General features: G+C 42.5%; 1 protein-coding gene across 5 annotated transcripts in view; it reads right to left on the reverse strand.

The window, feature by feature from the left end:
* Window positions 1–9,119: 9,119 nt before the first annotated feature.
* SORBS1 (sorbin and SH3 domain containing 1) overlaps window positions 9,120–19,395 on the reverse strand; it is a 232,300-nt gene continuing 222,024 nt past the window's right edge. For 4 of the 5 annotated variants that reach the window (XM_061162242.1, XM_061162241.1, XM_061162244.1 and 1 more), the window contains 3 exons: window positions 17,545–17,603; window positions 14,179–14,291; window positions 9,120–12,476 (listed from right to left, as the gene is read on the reverse strand). In XM_061162242.1, the coding sequence (XP_061018225.1) occupies window positions 12,409–12,476; window positions 14,179–14,291; window positions 17,545–17,603 (240 nt within the window). In that variant the 3' untranslated portion in view covers window positions 9,120–12,408. Of the gene's footprint in view, window positions 12,477–14,178; window positions 14,292–17,544; window positions 17,736–19,395 lie in introns of all 5 variants that reach the window. The other variant, XM_061162243.1, reaches the window with a different exon arrangement.

Raw genomic sequence — 19,395 nt, forward strand, 5'->3', positions numbered from 1 at the left:
CATCTCATCCTGTTGCCCCCTTCTCCTGCCCTCAGTATTTCCCAGCATCAGGGTCTTTAACAGTGAGTCAGTTCTTTGCATCAGGTGGCCAAAGTATTGGAGTTTCAGCTTCAACATCAGTCCTTCCAGTGATTATTCAGAGTTGGTTTCCATTAGGATTGACTGGTTTGATCTCCTTGCAGTCCAAGGGACTTTCAAGAGTCTTCTTCAACAAAACAGTTAGAAACCATCAATTCTTCGGTGCTCAGTCTTCTTTGTGGTCCAACTCTCACATCCATACATGACTACTGGAAAAACCATAGCTTTGACTAGATGGACCTTTGTCAGCAAGGTGATGTCTCTGCTTTTTAATATGCTGTCTAGATTGGTCATAGCTTTTCTTCCAAGGAGCAAGCGTCTTTTAATTTCTTGGATGTAGTCACCATCTGCAGTGATTTTGGAGCCCAAGAAAATAAAGTCTGTCACTGTTTCCATTGTTTCCTCATCTATTTGCCATGAAGTGATGGTACTGGATGCCATGAACTTCGTTTTTTGAATGTTGAGTTTAAAGCCACCTTTTTCACTGTCCTCTCTCACCTTCATCAAGAGGCCGTTTAGTTCCTCTTCACTTTCTTCCATAAGGGTGGTATCATCTGCATATCTGAGGTTATTAATATTTCTCCCAGCAATCTTGATTCCAGCTTGAGCTTCATCCAGCCTGGCATTTCACATGATATACTCTACATGTAAGTTAAATAAGCAGGATGACAATATACAGCCTTGATGTACTCCTTTCCCTATTTGGAACCAGTCCATTGTCCCATGTCTGGTTCTAACTGTTGCTTCTTGACCTGCAGACAGGTTTCTCAGGAGGCAGGTAATGTGGTCTGGTTTTCCCATCTCTTTCAGAATTTTCCAGTTTATTGTGATCCACACAGTCAAAGGCTTTAGCATAGTCAACGAAGCAGAAGTAGATGTTTTTCTGGAAATCCCTTGCTTTTTCCAACATCCAACATACAAAAGATGTTGGCAATTTGATCTCTGGTTCCTCTGCCTTTTCTAAATTCAGATTGTACATCTGGTAGTTCTCCGTTCACATACTGTTGAAGCCTAGCTTGAGGGATTTTGAGCATTACCTTGCTAGCACGTGAAATGAGTACATTTGTACAGGGTAGTTTGAACATTCTTTGGCATTGCCCTTCTTTGAGATCGAAATGAAAACTGACCTTTTCCAGTCCTATGGCTGTTGCTGAGTTTTCCAAATTTGCTGGCATATTGAGTGCAGTACTTTAACAGCATCATATTTTAGGATTTTATTTATTTTCTAAATAGTCTTTAAATTTTTTTTTTAATTTATTTATGGCTGCACTGGGTCTTCATTGCTTTCTCTAGTTGTGGTGAGCGGGGGCTTCTCATTGTGGTGGCTTCTCTTGTTGCAGAGCACAAGCTGTAGGTGTGCAGGCTCAGTAGTTGCCCTGCGGCATGTGGGGTCTTCCTGGACCAGGGATTGAACCCGTGTTCCCTGCCTTTGCAGGCAGATTCTTAACCACTGGATCACCAGGGAAGTCCCCATCTTTTAGGATTTGAAATAGCCCGGCTGGAATTCCATCACCTCCACTAGCTTTATTCATACTGATGTTTCCTAAGGCCCACTTGACTTCATACTCTAGGATGTCTGGCTCTAGGTGACTGATCACACCCTCATGGTTATCCAGGTCATTAAGATCTTTTTTGTATAGTTCTTCTGTGTATTCTTGCTACCTCTTCTCAATATCTTCTGCTTCTGTTAGGTCCATACCGTTTCTGTCCTTTATTGTGCCCATCTTTGCAGGAAATGTTCCCTTGGTATCTCTAATTTTCTTGAAGAGATTTCTAGTCCCTCTCTACACACACATGCACACACATACAGCCTTCCTGTTCTATTGTTTTCCTCTATTTCTTTGCATTGTTCACTTAGGAAGGCTTTCTTATCTCTCTTTTCTGTTCTCTGGAACTCTGCAATCAAGATGGGTGTATCTTTCCTTTTCTCCTTTGCCTTTCGCTTCTCTTCTTTTCTCAGCCATTTGTAAGGCCTCCTCAGACAACCATTTTGCCTTTTTGCATATCTTTTTCTTGGGAATGGTTTTGATCACTGCCTCCTATACAGTGTTACGAATCTCCGTCCATAGTTCTTCAGGCACTCTATCAGATCTAATCCCGTGAGTCTATTTGTCACTTCCACTGTATAATCATAAGGGATTTGATTTAGGTCATATCTGAACGGCCTAGTGGTTTTCCCTACTTTCTTCAACATAAGTCTGAATTTTGCAATAAGAAGTTCATGGTCTGAGCTACAGTCACCTCTCAGTCTTGTTTTTGCTGACTGTATAGAGCTTCTCTATCTTCAGCTGCAAAGAATATAATCAGTGTGATTTCGGTATTGACCATCTGATGGTGTCCATGTCTCTTGTGTTGTTGGAACTGTCTCTTGTGTTGTTGGAAGAGGTTGTTTGCTCTGACCAGTGTATTCACTTGGCAAAACTCTGTTAGCCTTTGCCCTGCTTCATTTTGTACTTCAAGGCCAAACTTGCTTGTTACTCCAGGTATCTCTTGATTTCCTACTTTTGCATTTCAATCCCCTATGATGAAAAGGACATCTTTTTTGGTGTTAGTTCTAGAAGGTCTTGTAGGTCTTCATAGAAGCATTTGACTTCAGCTTCTTTGGCATTAGTGGTTGGGACATAGACTTGGGTTACTGTAATGCCTGTAATGCGGGAGACCTGGGTTCGATCCCTGTTTTGGGAAGATCCCCTGGAGAAAGGAAAGGCTACCTACTCCAGTATTCTGGCCTAGAGAATTCCATGGACTGTATAGTCCATGGGGTCACAAAGAGTCTGGTACGACTGAGCAACTTTCACTTTTACTGTAATGTTGAATGATTTGCCGTGGAAGCAAATAGAGATTATTCTTTGTTTTTGTGGCTACACCCAAGTACTGCATTTGGGACTCTTGTTGACTATGAGGGTTACTCCATTTCTTCTAAGGGATTCTTGCCCACAGTAGTAGTAATGGTCATCTGAATTAAATTCACCCATTCCTGTCCATTTTAGTTCACTGATTCCTAAAATGTCGGTGTTCATGCTTACCATCTCCTGCTTGATATTACACTACCTAAATGTTAAACAGGCCGAAAGGAACCCCTATTGGTCCCCAACACCAAAGGCCGAAAAGTTCACTTTGTTTATTCCAGTTTAAATTATATAAGGGGCTGGAAAATTACACTGAGACACTTGACCAACAGCTACTTGAGCAACAAGCCAGTTAATCAAGATTGACGAAAGGGCATGAGTTCTGTGGTTCAACTCTATTTTGGAGATCCCAGAGTCTTTTATATAAAAATAGATAAAATAGACTGGGAAACAAAGACTTTATGATTCCTCTTGTAAGATAAAAAACTTGATTGAGTCCTATCCTAGTGAGAACTAAAGTTAAGGATATAAATGTTGATAGGATTGAGATAAAGTTTATATCAATTTGTCCATGGGGTTTATATAAGATGATTACAACTCTTTTTAAAAATCTTCTTTATGCAAGTATAATTAAATTACAATGTTGTGTTAATTATTGTTGTACAGCAAAGTGACTCAGATATATATGTGTGTACATATCTGGCATATTGAATGGAGTACTTTAACAGCATCATCTTCTAGACTTTTTAAATGACGGCTAATCTGACCAGTGTGAGATGGTACCTCACTGTAATTTTTGATTTTCATTTCTCTAATAATTAATGATACTGAGCATTTTTTTCATATGCCTATTGACCATCCATATATCTTTTGAGAAATGTCTATTTAGGTCTTCTGCCCATTTTTTGATAGGGTTGCTTTATTTTTGTTGTTATTTCGTTGTATGAGCTGTTTGTATATTTTGGAAATTAAGCCCTTGTCAATTTCATCATTTGAAATATTTTCTCCAAGTCTGTAGCTTTTCTTATTGTTTACGGCTTCCTTTGCTATACAAAAGCTTATAAGTTTATGTCCCATTTGTTTATTTCCATTTTTATTTCTTTTGCCTTGCAAGACCCAAGAAAATGTTGCTACGATTTATATCAGAGAAAGTTTTGCTTATGTTCTCTTCTATGAGTTTTATGATGTCATGTCATGTTTAAGTGTGTTAGCCATTTTGAGTTTATCTTTGTGTATGATGTGAGGGTATCTTCTAGCTTCATTGATTTACATGTGGCTGTCCAACTTTCCCAGCAGCACTTATTGAAGAGACTGTCTTTTCTCCATTGTATATTTTGCCTCCTTTGTTAAAAATTGACTGTGGGTGTGTGGGTTTATTTCTGGGCTCCCTATTCTGTTCCACCGAAACATATGTCTGTTTTTATGCCAATACCATACTGTTTTGATTACTGTAGCTTTTTGGTATTGTCTGAAGTCTGGAAGGATGTGCCTCTTGCTTTGTTCTTTTTCCTCAGGATTGCTCTGGCAATTCTGGGTCCTTTATAAATTCCATATGTTTTAGGATCATTTGTTCCAGTTCCGTGAAAAATGTCCCAGACTATTATTCATTTTAATGCCTCCTTTTGGATGTATTAGCACATTTATCCAACACAACAACTAGGACTTAGTTCTAAAGTGTAGTCCAAATAAAAGACAAAAGCCACAGTGGCTTTTATGGCCTAGACTTGTTGTTGACTTACCACCTCTTCTGCCATATTCTAATGGCCACACACAACCCATAGAATGCAGAAGGGGACCACAGAAGGGTGTGAATACCCAGAGGTGCAGATCACTGAAGGCCTCCTTCAAAGCTGGCTACCACAAATTATGAAAATAGTTGTTACTCTGTGAATCTCCTGAAAGGGACTGTGGACTCCTAAAGGTCCACAGACCATACTGTGCAATCCTCTGACCTTGATAATATAAGCTCTCATCAGTCTACATGATTTATGCTGTTTTGAAGATGATTTTCAAATCTATCTCTTTTGCAATTTCACTCGAGTTTGTCAGAAGTCACTTTAAAAAGGAGTAAGCCAGAAAGGTCCAGAGACTCAGTCTACCCAGTATTTTACCTCTGATGATGCCAGAATGAGGAGCCTGGAAGAGCAGAGAAGTTGTTCTTTAGGACCTCATAAAGTGTCACGTGGTCATTCATAGCCTCATGTCACATAGCCTCATATCAGGCTTTTATATCTATGGGTTCATCTTAAATTTTGTTTAAATTATATTTATTTATTGATACACCATGGCATGTGGGAGTTTCCTGCTCAGGGATCGAACCCATGTCCCTGCAGTGGAAGTGCTGTCTTAACCACTGGACCCCCAGGGAAGTCCCTACATTTTTAAATACTTTCTTTGTTTTAGATTTTTTTTTTTCTTTTCCTTTTGATGTGTACCATTTTTAGTCTTTATTGAATTTGGTACAATATTGCTTCTGTTTTATGTTTTGGTTTTTTGGCCTCATATGAGGCATGTGGCATCTTAGGTCCCCGACAAAGGATCAAACCCTCACCCCTGCATTTGAAGGCAAAGTCATAACCACTGAACCACTTGAAAAGTCCCCTAAATTTCATTTTTTTTTTGACTGAAGTATAGTTGATTTATAATTGTCTCAATGTCTGCTGTACAGCAAAGTGACTCAGTTACATGCATATAGACATTCTTTTTTCAAAATTCTTTTCCATTATGGTTTATCATAGGATATTGAATGTAGTTCCCTATGTTATACAGTAGGACCTTGTTGTTTATCCATCCTAGATAAATATTTTCAATCTGAACCACCTTCTTGGCTAATGCATTCCACAGATTACCTGTTACCAAGTAGTAACTTCTTCCGTTTGTCCAAATCAGTCTCAGCTAAGTATCCCTGAGATAGGTTTGATCCCCTCATGCTAAAACTTGTCCAATATACACTCACAACATGTCCAAAATACAACAGTTGTATATACCACATGCAACTCACCCAAACACTTCATGACTTTTGAGACACCCATCTTTGTTCTCTTTCAGAAGAACCAGTTTCTTAGTGTATAATACAGTTGTACCATGTCCCCTTGGTCACATCAGCCCCCTCCTCTGAATGGCTATACTCCTATGCTGTGTCCTTAAGACCTTGGCTGGCAGAGTTTCAGCACAGAGAGTCAACGTTCAGCTACACTGAATTTTGTCCTAGGACAGGAACATGGTATCTCATTTCCCAAAGTCTGTCACAATAGTGCTTAAAGTCCACTTTGGACAATTATCTATCCACCTGCCTTCTTGTAGCAGGACACTCCCTCCCCTGGCCTTTACCTCTCCTCTATTCCATGACGTTCTGGTGGGCTTGCCAATCACACTGCCATCCCTTTAACCAAAGCAATGAATCCAAGAATGATAAACATCCAAGGCAGGCCCACCAGGATCTGGAATCATTTTCAGGGAAGCCACAGGAAGCCCCATTTGCCTGGTTTAGTGTCAGAGAACTGCAAGAATGAGGCTGGAACTGCCTGCAATCATGGTTCCTGTTACCACATTCAGAGGTGAAAAATGTAGCCAAACACCACCAACAGAGCCAAAACGAAGACAAATACAGAGAAAGACTGAGCCTTTGGATTCACTCCTGCCGGAGGCTAGTTGCAGCTCCTTTCTTCCCAGTGCAGTGACTCAATACCGGCCAGTAGGTCAGTTTTCCACCACTTATCAATGAAAGGAGCCATCAGACAATTGACTCTTTGGGCCAAATATTATCATAAGAAATTTGTTTCCTGAAGGAGCACATGTGGAGAGAGAATAACAGATGTGGTGAAGGTCTAGAAAGAAGACTGAGAAGCTGCCAGCTGTAAAATGCAGGCAAACCAAGGAGCTGCCTTTCATGGAAGCAGACAGTTGAGTGGTGGGGACACACACTCCCAAATTTGGTGGGATGAAAATCAAAGCAATTTTTTGGGATGGCAATATTTCTTTAACATTTGAAATGTTCCTGCTCTTTGAGCCAACAATTTGAAATCAATGCTGCATTGTTTGTTGTGGTAAAAAGCTGGCAACAGCCTCAAACTGTTGCATCATTAATAGGGGACTGGTTAAGTAAATTATGGAAATATGTTCAAGTTCTATTGTTAATAGGGAAAAAAGCATCTAAGACTGTGTTAAACATTTGCTTAGAGATGTGTTTTGTATGTGCATGTTCATACTAAGTCACTTCAGTCATGTCCGACGCTTTGTGTTACCATGGACTGTAGCCCACCAGGCTCTTCTGTCCATGGGATTCTCTAGGCAAGAATACTGGAGTTGGTTGCCATGCCCTCCCCCAGGGGATCATCCTGACCCAGGGATCGATTCACAGAAAGCAAAAAACTTGGAGGATCCTACATTGGATAATTAGGTGATCTCTGTGGGAAGGTGACTTTAATTACAGAGAGCTTTCACTTTCTATGTGTGCATGAGCCCAGAATATTGAAAGAGATTAATTTCTATTTTTGCTGCTGTTAGAAAGTGACATGATGATGGTCCCCTGCTTTCACAATTAGTGTCAATATTCTGAGCTCTCTGGGCTAGAGGGGTTCATTTATTAATTCATTTATTCACTCATTTGTTTGTTCAAAGGATTGAGTTACTGAGTGCCAGCTAGTTAGACACTTGGTGCTGGGCATGTAATAGTGAAACAGAATCACTACTCTTGTGACCTGTATACAATTGATTGTGAAAACAAAAAGCAGATGGTGATGAGTGTTTGGAGAAGCATAGAGGAAAACAATAGGGGAACAGAATTTTGGGGTGGAGACAGGAGGGTTCTATTGTATATCAAGTGGCCAGGGAAAGCCTCCTGGAGAAGGTAACACAAGGACCTAAAGGGATGAAGGAAGCCATGCAGCTCTGGGGGAAGGGTCTTTCAGGCCCAGGGTACAACATTTGTAAGACACTAAACTGAAGCATACTTGATGAGATTGAAGCCAGAAGAACTTGTGTGGCTGGAAGGAACAATGAGAAAGTCAAATGTGAGGAAGGGCAAGTCAGCATCCACTGGACTTGAGGCCATTGCACCACTCTTGAGAGGAGCAGCCACCAGAGGGATCACACTGGTTGCTCTGTTCAGACTAAGATAGAGGGGTCAGGGGTAGAAGCGGGGAGAGGACCAGCTGGGAAGTGATTGGATTGCAATGACCCAGGTGAGAAAATGGCTTGGACTATGGAGATAGAAGTGGTTAGTTTCTAAAGGCATTTTGCAGTTACGACTGATGGATGTGCTGAACAGGATGATGGCAGAAGTGGTGCTTGTGAATCAGGGCTGTCAGGCTGTCAGATCCCTGGGAGACGACCCTTCTCCCCAGACTGTTGGAAGCTTAAGCAGGGGAGATTCCGAGTCACTCCAAAGGGGTAGCAGTACAAATGGGTGCTTTGAGCTGAAACTGGAGGAGAGTCAGTGTCAGGGAGGGTGGGAGTTTGGGGGTTTCCTGTTATGGGACAGACCATTCTGTTATAGCAGCCTGCACACCGTGTGCCCCCCACCCCCCAACCAGGCCCAGTGAAGACGCCAGGGGAGGCTGGATGTCTAATGCTGCAGCCTCGAGAAACTTGGTTTGGGAGTGAACAGAAGGATGGACTGCATCTTTACCCACTGTAGCAAGAGAAGACTCAGGGCCAGATTTAACATGTTTAGAAAAACTAAGTGCTGTCTCATTGTCATCTGTCCCCATGTCTTATGGAGTAAATCTAGACCCATTATACATATGTTATAATGGTCAGTTGTGCTTTTAAAGACATGTGCATTATTCTTATAATCAGAACAAAATTTTATAAAGAATGGCAAAGTGGTCAACATTAATCAATTCACAGAGTATCATGGAGTTAGCCTCTTGAGAATAGAATAAGTGGCGTCTTCAGAGGGGGAGTGAAAATTAAAGTTGCTCAGTTGTGTCTGACTCTTTGCAACCCCATGGACTATACAGTTCATGGAATTCTCCAGGCCAGAATACTGGAGTGGGTAGCCTTTCCCTTCTTCGGGGGATCTTCCCAACCTAGGGATCAAACCCAGGTCTCCTGCATTGCAGGCAGATTCTTTACCGCCTTCAGGGGGAAGCCAGGTGTGAGTGTGCACCTTTGAAGCAGTGAATATAAGCTTCAGTTGAGAAACTTGAAAGGGAAGGAAAGAAACAATGAATGGTAAGAATACGCATGTGCCACACAATTTTGAATGAAGTTTATTAAATAATATGTACAGCCAATGTAGTAATTCAACATCTATTTGTCAAATTGATCCACTGCATAAAGAAAAATAGATGAACAGAAAAATCTGTGTCTGCATGGTACATGCTCTTCGTGTGTAATTTAAATGGCAATACTTTAAATTAATTGGTTATATATAATGTCAGTTATTTTTCTTTCAGAATATAATCTTTTTTGTAGTAACCTAGCAATAGGACTTAATACTACTGCAGATAAATAGGACTGCAAAAAAAAAAAAAAAATCAAAAATGAAATAAGAAGAAAACACTATAACCGAGATAACAGTTACTTTCTCTCCCAGAAAGAATGATTATTTAAAATTATAACACTTTACAGTGGTATTTTTGTGCTAAAAATCTGCAGGTAAGTTATTTGGAATTCCTTCATTTAAATATGCAAAAAACTTCATGACTTCCTTATTATACCCCCCTCCCCTTCAGTTCAGATTTTTAAAATTATTTTTCTATACAAAGTAGGTACATGGGCTATACAAAGTTAAATATACATATTTACAGTCCCGTTTCTTAAGCATGTGATTATTTTTTCTCTTACTGATCCCAGAGAGACTGCAAAAGATAAGTAGTGTGGGGCTTGCCTTTACCCAGAAGCATGGCTAATCTATTACAGTGTGTTGCAGGGCATGCCGCCAGTTAGTTGCACTTGCGATTAATAAACCTGTATAAATATCTCAGCATAAAAATAGGTATTTTGTATTACTAAATGTGTGAAGACAAAGGAGCAATTGGAACCCTTTGTTCCTTGTTTTGTCATACATAGGAAGCTGAAGTTTGATGCAGATTTTAACAGATGAGTTTATTAAAGACGGGCAAACTGGTGAGGCATACCTGGGATTCTGGAGATATACAAAGTCGGGAGGCTGGCGTCATATGCAAATGTGGCTTTACAAATTGGTTTATTTTCTAGCTGTATTTAAAGAGGTGTTCAAAATTACCTACTTAATAAGCACCCCCTCAAAAAACAGATAAAGTCGTGTTATGGTTTGCATCTAAGAAAGACTAGGAAACACATTAGCCAATATAAGAATTACATTCCAAAACAGGTGAAACGCTGTTGTGCAAAGTGTATGTGAATATGCACGGGGTCTATATTCGAAGGGGGAGGACAGAAACGAGCGCCCTTGGATGGTGAGGTGGACTTTCCAAAGCAATGCGTCTTACTTAAGGAATAGCAAGAAGTCCCTTTCTACACAGGAAGCTCATCCACCCTCACCCGCACTCCCCAGCCCCACCCTCCACCATTGGTTCCACAGCCTTTCCCCTGGGAATTAAGGCTCTGTGATCTGTTCTAGTTAAAAACCAATGTTTCTGGGAAGAAGTAACACATTCTTCTCATCCGTCATTTACACTTCAGTGTGAAGGAGTCAGCGGCAGTTGCTTTCCTGAGAGCAGGACTTGGAGGAGAGGGAGTGAGGGAACTGTGGTTGTCTGAAGGGTGGTCAGCTGATACGAGGTTCTAAGATGCGTAATGGAGACAGAAGCTGAGGCACTGAAGATGAACTCTTCCAAGATGAACTTGGAAAGATTCCAGACTTTGGGACCTCAGGCCAATTCTGAGCTACCTGCAGAGAGCCAGGAGTCCTGTACACAACCCCATCAACCTGGAACTGCTTCTCCTGTTTATGACCTTGAATGTGGATTTGTGGGGAGGATCAGAGTTGGAAGACCCTGGAAGCAGGTCTAAATATTTCCAGCCACAAACTACCCTCGGACAAAGGTTCTTCCAGCATCCTAGTTGTTCAAAAGTGAGCTAATGGAGAGAGATATATGACAATGCTTTCTAGGATCCCGACAGGGAAAATTCATCTCTTCCTCTCACACCCTTCTTAGCACATATCGCAGTCTCTCTTGATTCAGTATTTTTGTGTGTCTGTCTCTCCAATCACCTCTGAGTTCCCGGCAGGCAGGAAAATGGGTCATTTCTATCTTTATCTCTCTAAGGTGTCTAACAGAGGTCGATAAACATCCTTGAATTGGATAAAGTTGTGACTGTACACCCCAGGCATCACAGAGGTCTCCCTTCTTGGCTCTGGCCCCCCTACAAAAGACAGACCTCCTGAAAGTAGCAGAATTACAGCCTCAAATGTAGGGCCACTGCAGTTGCACCTTCTAAAGGGAAGCCCCACAGGGTGTGTCAGGATACATAACCCTGGATTCCTACATTCTGAGTGGTCGTCGGGCTCCTAGGGGGATACATGGTGAAAATGGAGATGTGGTGAACCCTTTCTAAGGCTTGGAGCACGCCTTGCTCATTGGTGGCCGCAGGCATCCAGTATACATCAGTGTGTGTTACGTTGAGTCACTGAACACCATCCCTTGTTCTAAGAATAAGCCTGTCAACCCCCAACTGTCCTGGCCTAAAACAATCCAGAAAAGTAAGGGTAGCAATGGCATTCTGTAAATGATACTATGCTGCCCAGAAAATGACTGCTTATAAAAGCCAATGATATGGAAAGAGCCATATGGCAGGGGACCTCAAGAGCTACAGGCTTCTTGCCTTAATCACCTGGAAATACAAATGGAACTATCTGCCTGACCACCCTGCTCCAGGGGCAAGCCTTGTGTGCTTTTCTGTCTGAACACCAGGGGCGTCAATGGTAACGCTGCATGCATGCTGAGTGCATGGAGCGCCTTCTCTGACCTCTACTTCCCTACCTACCTCCAGTGGGGCACTTGGCCTTGGGTTGTTTGGGGTCTCCACCACTGTGTAGGGATTGCCTCGGTGGGCCCAACTGATCTGTAGCAGTGTTAGGGGACCAGGAGGCTCCAGGGCAACTGGAGGAGTCCGTGTGGAGCCTTGGAGGATGGCTGGGGATCTGGCTGGTGCTCTGAGGGCACCTGCAGGCTAAACGACCCTTTTGAGCCAAAGCTGGTCAAGCCTGAAGCAGCAAGAGGCAGTTCTGGCTTAACTGCTCTGGGACCGTACTCCAGGTCAGGTTACCCAAGCTGGGAAGAGGAGGGCAGGGCTGACATGGCTCCCAGAAGCAGCTAAGTAAATACCGACTTGCCTCATTCCTTTTTCGCATGGTTCAGCCCTGTCCGATACACGCAGTAAGCTTCGACAGGCTCAGGTTTTAAATACAACACTTCTCTGTCCTCTCTTTTGCTTCTTACTTTATCCACTGCATTAGTTTTCCTATTGACTCAACATTTAAATAAAGAGACCAATTCATGAATTATGCTTCGTCCTCCAATAAAAATCATCTCTGTGGTTTTCAGTCTTCTTATAGATACAAAGGCTTTACATAGTTGCCTGGGAAAGTACCAAACTGCCTTGTTCTTCTTGAAGTACCTATTAAAAACAAAAAAACACAGACACAATGAGAAGACTGACTCAGAACTGAGTTCAGAGAGACAGTCCTTGATAACAATCCCAAAGCTTGTAGAAGGGCATATGGTTTCCAAATCACTTTGCCCTATCTTATCTCTTTTAGGCTGCAGAATAGCTGGGTGATAAGCAAGACATTTCTTTAACACTCCCATTTTTTTTCAGATGAGGAAGCCCAAACAGAGAGGCAGACTTTGAACCCAGGTCTTCAGACTCCCAGCCCACAGCTCTTTCCAGTGCTTCTCTTTTATGGAAGAATGAACACAGCTATCCAACACACCAAGGTTAGGGGGATTTAGACTTCTAAACTGTGGCATTTCTGAAAGTCCTCTGGATATGACTGCATAGTGAAAGGAAACTTCTCTCCTAAGCCTGTGCCTAAGCCCCAAATTGACTCTGTGTCTTTGCTACCAACCTTGTCCAGGATTCCAGAACATTGAGCTACCACAGAACCTTTCCTGGACTGTTTGATGTCCAGAATTGCTGGGTCCCTAACCGAGTTCCTTCCCTTGGAATTTTTTTTTTAGTAATCAACTTTTAAAAATTAATTTATTTGACTGCTCCAGGTCTTAGCTGCAGCATGCAGGATCTAGTTCCCTAATCAGGGATCAAACCTTGGTCCCCTACATTAGGAGCACAGAGTCTTAGAAACTGGACTTTCTCTAAAGCTGAAGGGTGGGCTGGCAGACAGATGTTGCATCATCATTACTCTCATCAGCAGACAGCATAATTTGATCATTGCATCCTTTCCCCAGTTGACTTGGCTAGGGCTTCAGAATCCTGTTGAACACATTTCAAGCAGCCACTACCAGTGGCTTGGAGTTGTTGCACAAACTAAAACATCTAGAAGAATGAGTCAAAGCTAACGCCATCTAAAACAGTTAGCTGAAGCCCCAGGGCCATGGCCAGGGAGGCTGCAGAGAATCGAGATGGTAAAGATTTTGAATCTGTGAAAAGAGGACTATTTTTGTCTTATAGGCTGTTTGTTGAAAGAACTTCAGTAAGAAGGTATTACTAAGCATCTGTTTTGTTACAGAATCTCAAATTCTGATCTTTCTCTGCTCTATCCTATAAAGGTGACTCCTTTAATTCATCAGGTATTGCTTTAGTTAAAGTTATTAGAAGCCTGGAGTAAATGAGGTCTTCGGACTCTACATATATGCTTGCACTTCATGGCAGAAATCTACATGCACATGATCTTGTGTTGTTCCACAGGAGTTTTAAATATTAAAATTTCCAAATGTAGGACAGACAGATGCACAACAGAAATAGAAACAGTGAATTCCCTGGCAGTCCAGTGGTTAGGATTCGGCTCTTTCATTGCTGGGGTCCAGGTTCAAGCCCTGGTCTGGAAACTAAGATCCCACAAGCCAGGCAGTGTCCCCACCCATCCCACCCCCCAAATACAAATAGAACTCAATAAATGCAACTGGCAACTGCCCTTCTGTGCAGTAGATGTTGGCATATTTGGTCTTCAGGTTCATAGTTACTATCATCCACACTGATTTGAGAACAAACCTATACTGGGTGGCCCAGCATTCCTGACGGTGGTATAGGAACAGAGACGGCTCTCCTTCTGTGCAGAGAACAGTGCTCTTTTTGTGACTCATCACTCTGAGTTTTTCCTTCAGTACACAACAGATAAGAAAAGCACGGTATCACTTACCAACAAACCACCCATCGTCACATTTTTCCATGACATCAACAATATCTCCATCTCGGAGTTCCAATTCATCATCATTCTGTGGTATATAGCTATACAATGCTTGGTAGCTAAATCTGTAAATTCAAAAAAATGATTGGTAAGTGACTCAAATGCTGATGGCATTAAATGAGTTTTTAAAACATGTTTCAAAAAAATAAATAAATAAAACCTGTTTCAGTTAAATCAACATTTGTGTAGTGTTTCCTACTCATTAGTGGGGATAAAAGTATTTTATTGGCTCTTTCTCTAATAACTTAGCATTGGGGGAGATCCATTCAATATGTGATAAGTAAATTAAGAATCAGAGGGATGGAGAATCTGAGAAGCAAGTCATGATTGTTGCTTTCATTTAGTTTCACCTGGTTACTTTAGCCAAGCTTTTTTATCTAGATGCTCCCCCTTGAAAGTTAATCAAGTTCTTAACACAAGATAATATGTGTAGATTGTCAAGGATAATCAGAAGTTACTTAGGTCCAGAGACAGACATTATATCCTGGTCACATACATTGGAGAGCATGAAGCAATTGTCAGGTGAATATATATAATTTTTAAAAGTATATGCCAGTTACCACACTACTTAGCAATACTACCTTGAGTTTCTTTACATGCCAACACATATTTTATTAATTGCCTTGAAATGTGGATGCCATTTTTCTAAAACTCCTGAAGGCATATCTATCCCAGTAATGTCTGGGGTTAAAAATTTTATTTACTTGCTAGTTGGCCTAAGGCAACATGGCCTGTGCTGTTCTGACAGGCTCTAGACCAAGCTGGACTACTTGTGAAATTGGTACCTGCTTTGGCAACAAATAAAGCCTTGTTTTCAGTTATTCTTTTGACAAATGCTTAAGAAGCACCTACTGGGACTTCCCTGGTGGCTCAGATGGTAAAGAATCCTCCTGCAATGTAGGAGGTGCAAGAGATGTGGGTTCAATCCCCTGTAGGTCAGGAAGATACCCTGTAGAAGGGAATGGCAACCCACTCCAGTATTCTTGCCTGGAGAATTCTGTGGACAGAGGAGCCTGGTGGGTTACAATCCATGGGGTTGCAAAGAGTCATACACGACTCAGCAACTATCACACTTTCACTAAGAAGCACCTATCAGTTCACAATTCTGTTTACTTGATACTTTGAAACATAACATTAGCAGGCAAAACTTTCCAAATGAGCCAATCCTCTACCACTTTCAGTGGATGTCAGTGAATTCCAGGGTGTGGGTGAGAGGGATTAGAAATAAGTGGAACCAGTTTCCAGAAACAAGAGGTTTGTTGTCCTCTGCTAGCAAGCCAAAGGGGCAATTTAATTTTCCACATTTATCTAGATATCATGAGACTTTGGTAGATGGATCTCTCTGCCAGATGTAAGGTCACTAATGAGGAAGAAGTGACACTGATGAACTTCCATTTGGTAACAATACACTTCGGTGTTTCTGTATTTGCTTGCTGTCTCTTGCCCAAACTGGACTCCTGACGGTGCCTCAGCCCCTTCACTGTTGTAGTGACTTCCTTGCCTGCCTCATTTCCGCGAGGTTAGCCCTGTTACCTGCCTCTCTGCTCTCACCCCAGACAGCAGAGACTGGCTGCACACAGTCCCGTGACCTTGCTGCTTGGGTCCCCAGTGGGCTCTGATTTTGGACGGGCCTCATGCTAACAGGGACACAGTTCTATAGAGTCCTTCCCTCACTTCCTCTGCCAATTCTGGTGCCCAACTCTGAGCAGAACTTTAACTTTCCTCCCCTCCTGCCCCTGTTTCCATGTGTAAGGAAGGGTCCCCGCTCCTGGCCAGGCTAAGCTCCGGCCCCTGGGCTAGTTCATTGAATTACATCTTCTCTCTGACATCTTTGATTCTGTCAACTCCTCCTTAAGTGCCTGAGCCTCTGCATCCTGAAAACACCTCCCCTGTCCTCTGCTGCTCCCTGACTCTCTAGCCCCCATCCCCTAGCTCTTTCCACTCAGCATCACACTGACTCATCAGACCCTTTCTAACATAGCATCTGCCTGCACCCAACACTGTCACTGCAGAGATCATCAATGATTGTTCCCACTTGCCACCTAGAGGACGTTTCTCATTTCCTACCCTCCTCAGCCTCTCCAAAGCAGGGGCACCCCTGACCACACCCTTCTTGCTCTGCTCAGTACCAATGAACACTCCTAAACCCTCACTTGTGTCTCTTGCTGCTCCTCCTCAGTCTCCTTTGCTGGCTGCTACTCTCTGGCCTTGAAAGCTGGTTCCCCAAAGATCCATCCTCAGTTCTCTTCTCTCCTTACCCCTGTCTTCTTGGGGAATCTTGTATACTTCCATGCACAAGGTGCCCGTTCTGTCCAAGCTCAGCCCCTCACCACTTTTTTGCTGTACTCATATCTCCAAACCACTATCTTTGTCCTTGTCTCTGAAATCCACCCTCCATTCTGTTGTCCAAGTTATCTCCCCAAAACGAAATCCAGTCAACGTGTTCCACACATTTGTTTTGGCCATGCTGCACAGCCTGTGAGATCTTAGTTCCCTGACCAGGGATTGAACCCAACGACTTGGCAGGGAAAGCGCCAAGTCCTAACCACTGGACAGCCAGGGAACTCCAAATATGTTCCTTATTTTAAAATCCTTCATTGGCTCCTAAGTGGATACAGACTGACATCCAAATGTATTTCCATTGCATTCTGGCTTCTACAATCTGGTCCCAACCTGCCCCTTGAACTTCATCTCCATTTCCTCCCTGAACTGCATCCTGTGGCTATAAGGGTCTCTTGGTGTTCTCCAAACACAACACCTACCCTGGGTCTTAGTACATTTGGATTCCTCGGCTAGGAAGACTTTTACCTCCTTGCTCCAACTCTCAAATCCAACTTGTCTTTCAATGCTTATTCCAAAACCCCCTTTCCCTGTGGATGGAGTTTACTCCTTTGTGCACGGAACATAGGAGATATCCAATACTTTTCTTTCTTTTTTTTTTTTTTTAATACTTTTCTTTTTTAATGAATGGATCAACCCTATTCGTTCATCACCAGTCGAGATTAATACTGCTCCCTCTGTATTCTCACAACACTAGGAATGAAACCAGTTAGCCCAGCCCCCCTTTGCCCTGTATGGCAGTTACACTTCCTTACCACCTCTCCCCTCCCCGTAGAGGCCCTGACTGCCTTTATTCACCCCCCACCTGTTTTCACATTGGCTATTAGGAAACAGCCTTACATAGAAGCCCTCAGAGAAGCTGGGAGTGATGGGTTCATTTCCCCTACATGGCTGCTCCCACAGCCAGTCAACGACCCACTTCCTAAGGGCAACAGACTACGGACAATGCAACAACCAAGGTTCGCCACATGTACTTACAAATCCTGGGAGGTTTGACTCCTGTCTGGGGTGACTCTTCGCTGCTGGGCTTGAGGTTGCTGAGAAATGATTAAAGATGATTTATTGTCAGAAGGGGATACCTTGTGATGAAAGTCAAGGGGATGAGAAACAGTGCTGCAGTAATGAACAGATTTTTCGGCAATGTTTATGATCTCATTGCAAACTGCTTCCTGTGAGGTGGCCCCGAGATATCCAGAAACCCCCATAAAACAGTCAACATGGGGACAAAAAAAAAAAAGAAAGAGAGGAAGAGATGTAACATTCCAGACGAAGCACATAAGTCCAGGGAAACAACAGAGTTGAAGATCCAGTTTAAAAAAAATAGATATTCCAGTAGTGGAGTGCAGGAGGGATCCAGGCGAAAGCATGGAAAAAACAGGTAAGATACAGAAGAATTTGGGATTTAGTATGAATATTAAATTTTAAAAGGCAGCAGCATAAAGGCCTGTAATTAGTGAGTAACCGTTACAAATGGAATAATTTCAGGATAGAGATGCAAGTATGTATCCCCAATCATGCACTAAAATATTAATCCCACATGTAGGCAGAGTAGAAATAGTGTCTAAATTCCTCTGCCTTTTTTTGGGAGGGGGGGGGTAGCCTAGCATCTCTCTCTCTACTACAATAGCCATAAAATTCTTAAAAATAATGGCTCTGTGAGTCAACCAGTCTACTCCAGTCTAGATTCTAGAAATCAGTCAGAATTCTCTTTAGAAAAGCTACAGTCGTATTCAATAGGCATCTTACCACATAGCTCTTTTCAGATTCTGTGAGATCAGGTCCTGCTCTCAATGAATGATGAGAAGGCTGTGATCACCAAGCAAATTATAAGGGAGACATTTTAGCAGATGTCACATTGAAAAGGATTAAAAATAAAAGTGTGAGCAAATACACATACCACACCATCACACTCGATGACACCGGATACTCGTGGCCTATGGCCACCGAGTTTCCATGACAACACGGTGGGTGCAGAGGAGAAAATGCAATGTACAGAGTTAGAAGCAAGCATCCAGGCAATGAGATGGGCAGTTGGGAGCATGGCTGCAGTGAGGTGAGGATGAACAACACAGGGACCCCAGACTGGTGGGGAAGAGACACAGAAGGGCGGCCTTAAGAACAGTCATGTCCCTCTGTGAGCACGCACGCTGGTCCCCTCGCTCTTAGCTGGCAAGCATCAATGAAAGGACTGATATACCGAAAGCCCGTTCCAGTTATTTTGTTGACAGGGAGCGTCCTCTGGCAAAACAGGCTCATAAAACTATCAGGTATGCCATTTTCTTGTACTTATAAAACAAACAAGAGAGTAACGCTTTTGAAAAACTCCCTGGTAATATGTGGTGTATCAAACAAGGCTGTTCTCCCAGGAAAAACCTGCAAATGATACATTCCAGCTAAGTATGAGATAGATGAATTCCGATATCTCATAGAGTAGGGCTTGCTTACAGAAACAGGACCGTGTGTCCTGACACAGCAGTAGAAACGAAACCATCACTCTTCATTCACCAGCTCAGGTACCACATGATGACATGAAAATGAGGTGCAATCAGGCCAAGCAGACCTGTCTTTAAAGTAACAATCCTGTAGTAGAGCTGGCCAGCCCTTCACTGGAAGAGTGTTGGGAATTATTTACCCCAGAGAGGATTCAACTCCAACTCTTAAGAAGTCTCCCTAATTGAACATTTGAAGAGCCATCTTTAGAGAAACCCTCCAGGTTATGTGCAATAATACTGATGAGCCACAGCAACTGCAGGGCCTTCTAGAAGAGCACTCAGATCTTTAGTGTGTGACCACTTGTTTCCCAGGAAGGTCCAGAGACACTGAGGACTT

The sequence above is a fragment of the Dama dama genome, chromosome 15 (assembly GCF_033118175.1).
Source record: "Dama dama isolate Ldn47 chromosome 15, ASM3311817v1, whole genome shotgun sequence".
Classification (NCBI taxonomy): Eukaryota; Metazoa; Chordata; class Mammalia; order Artiodactyla; family Cervidae; genus Dama; species Dama dama.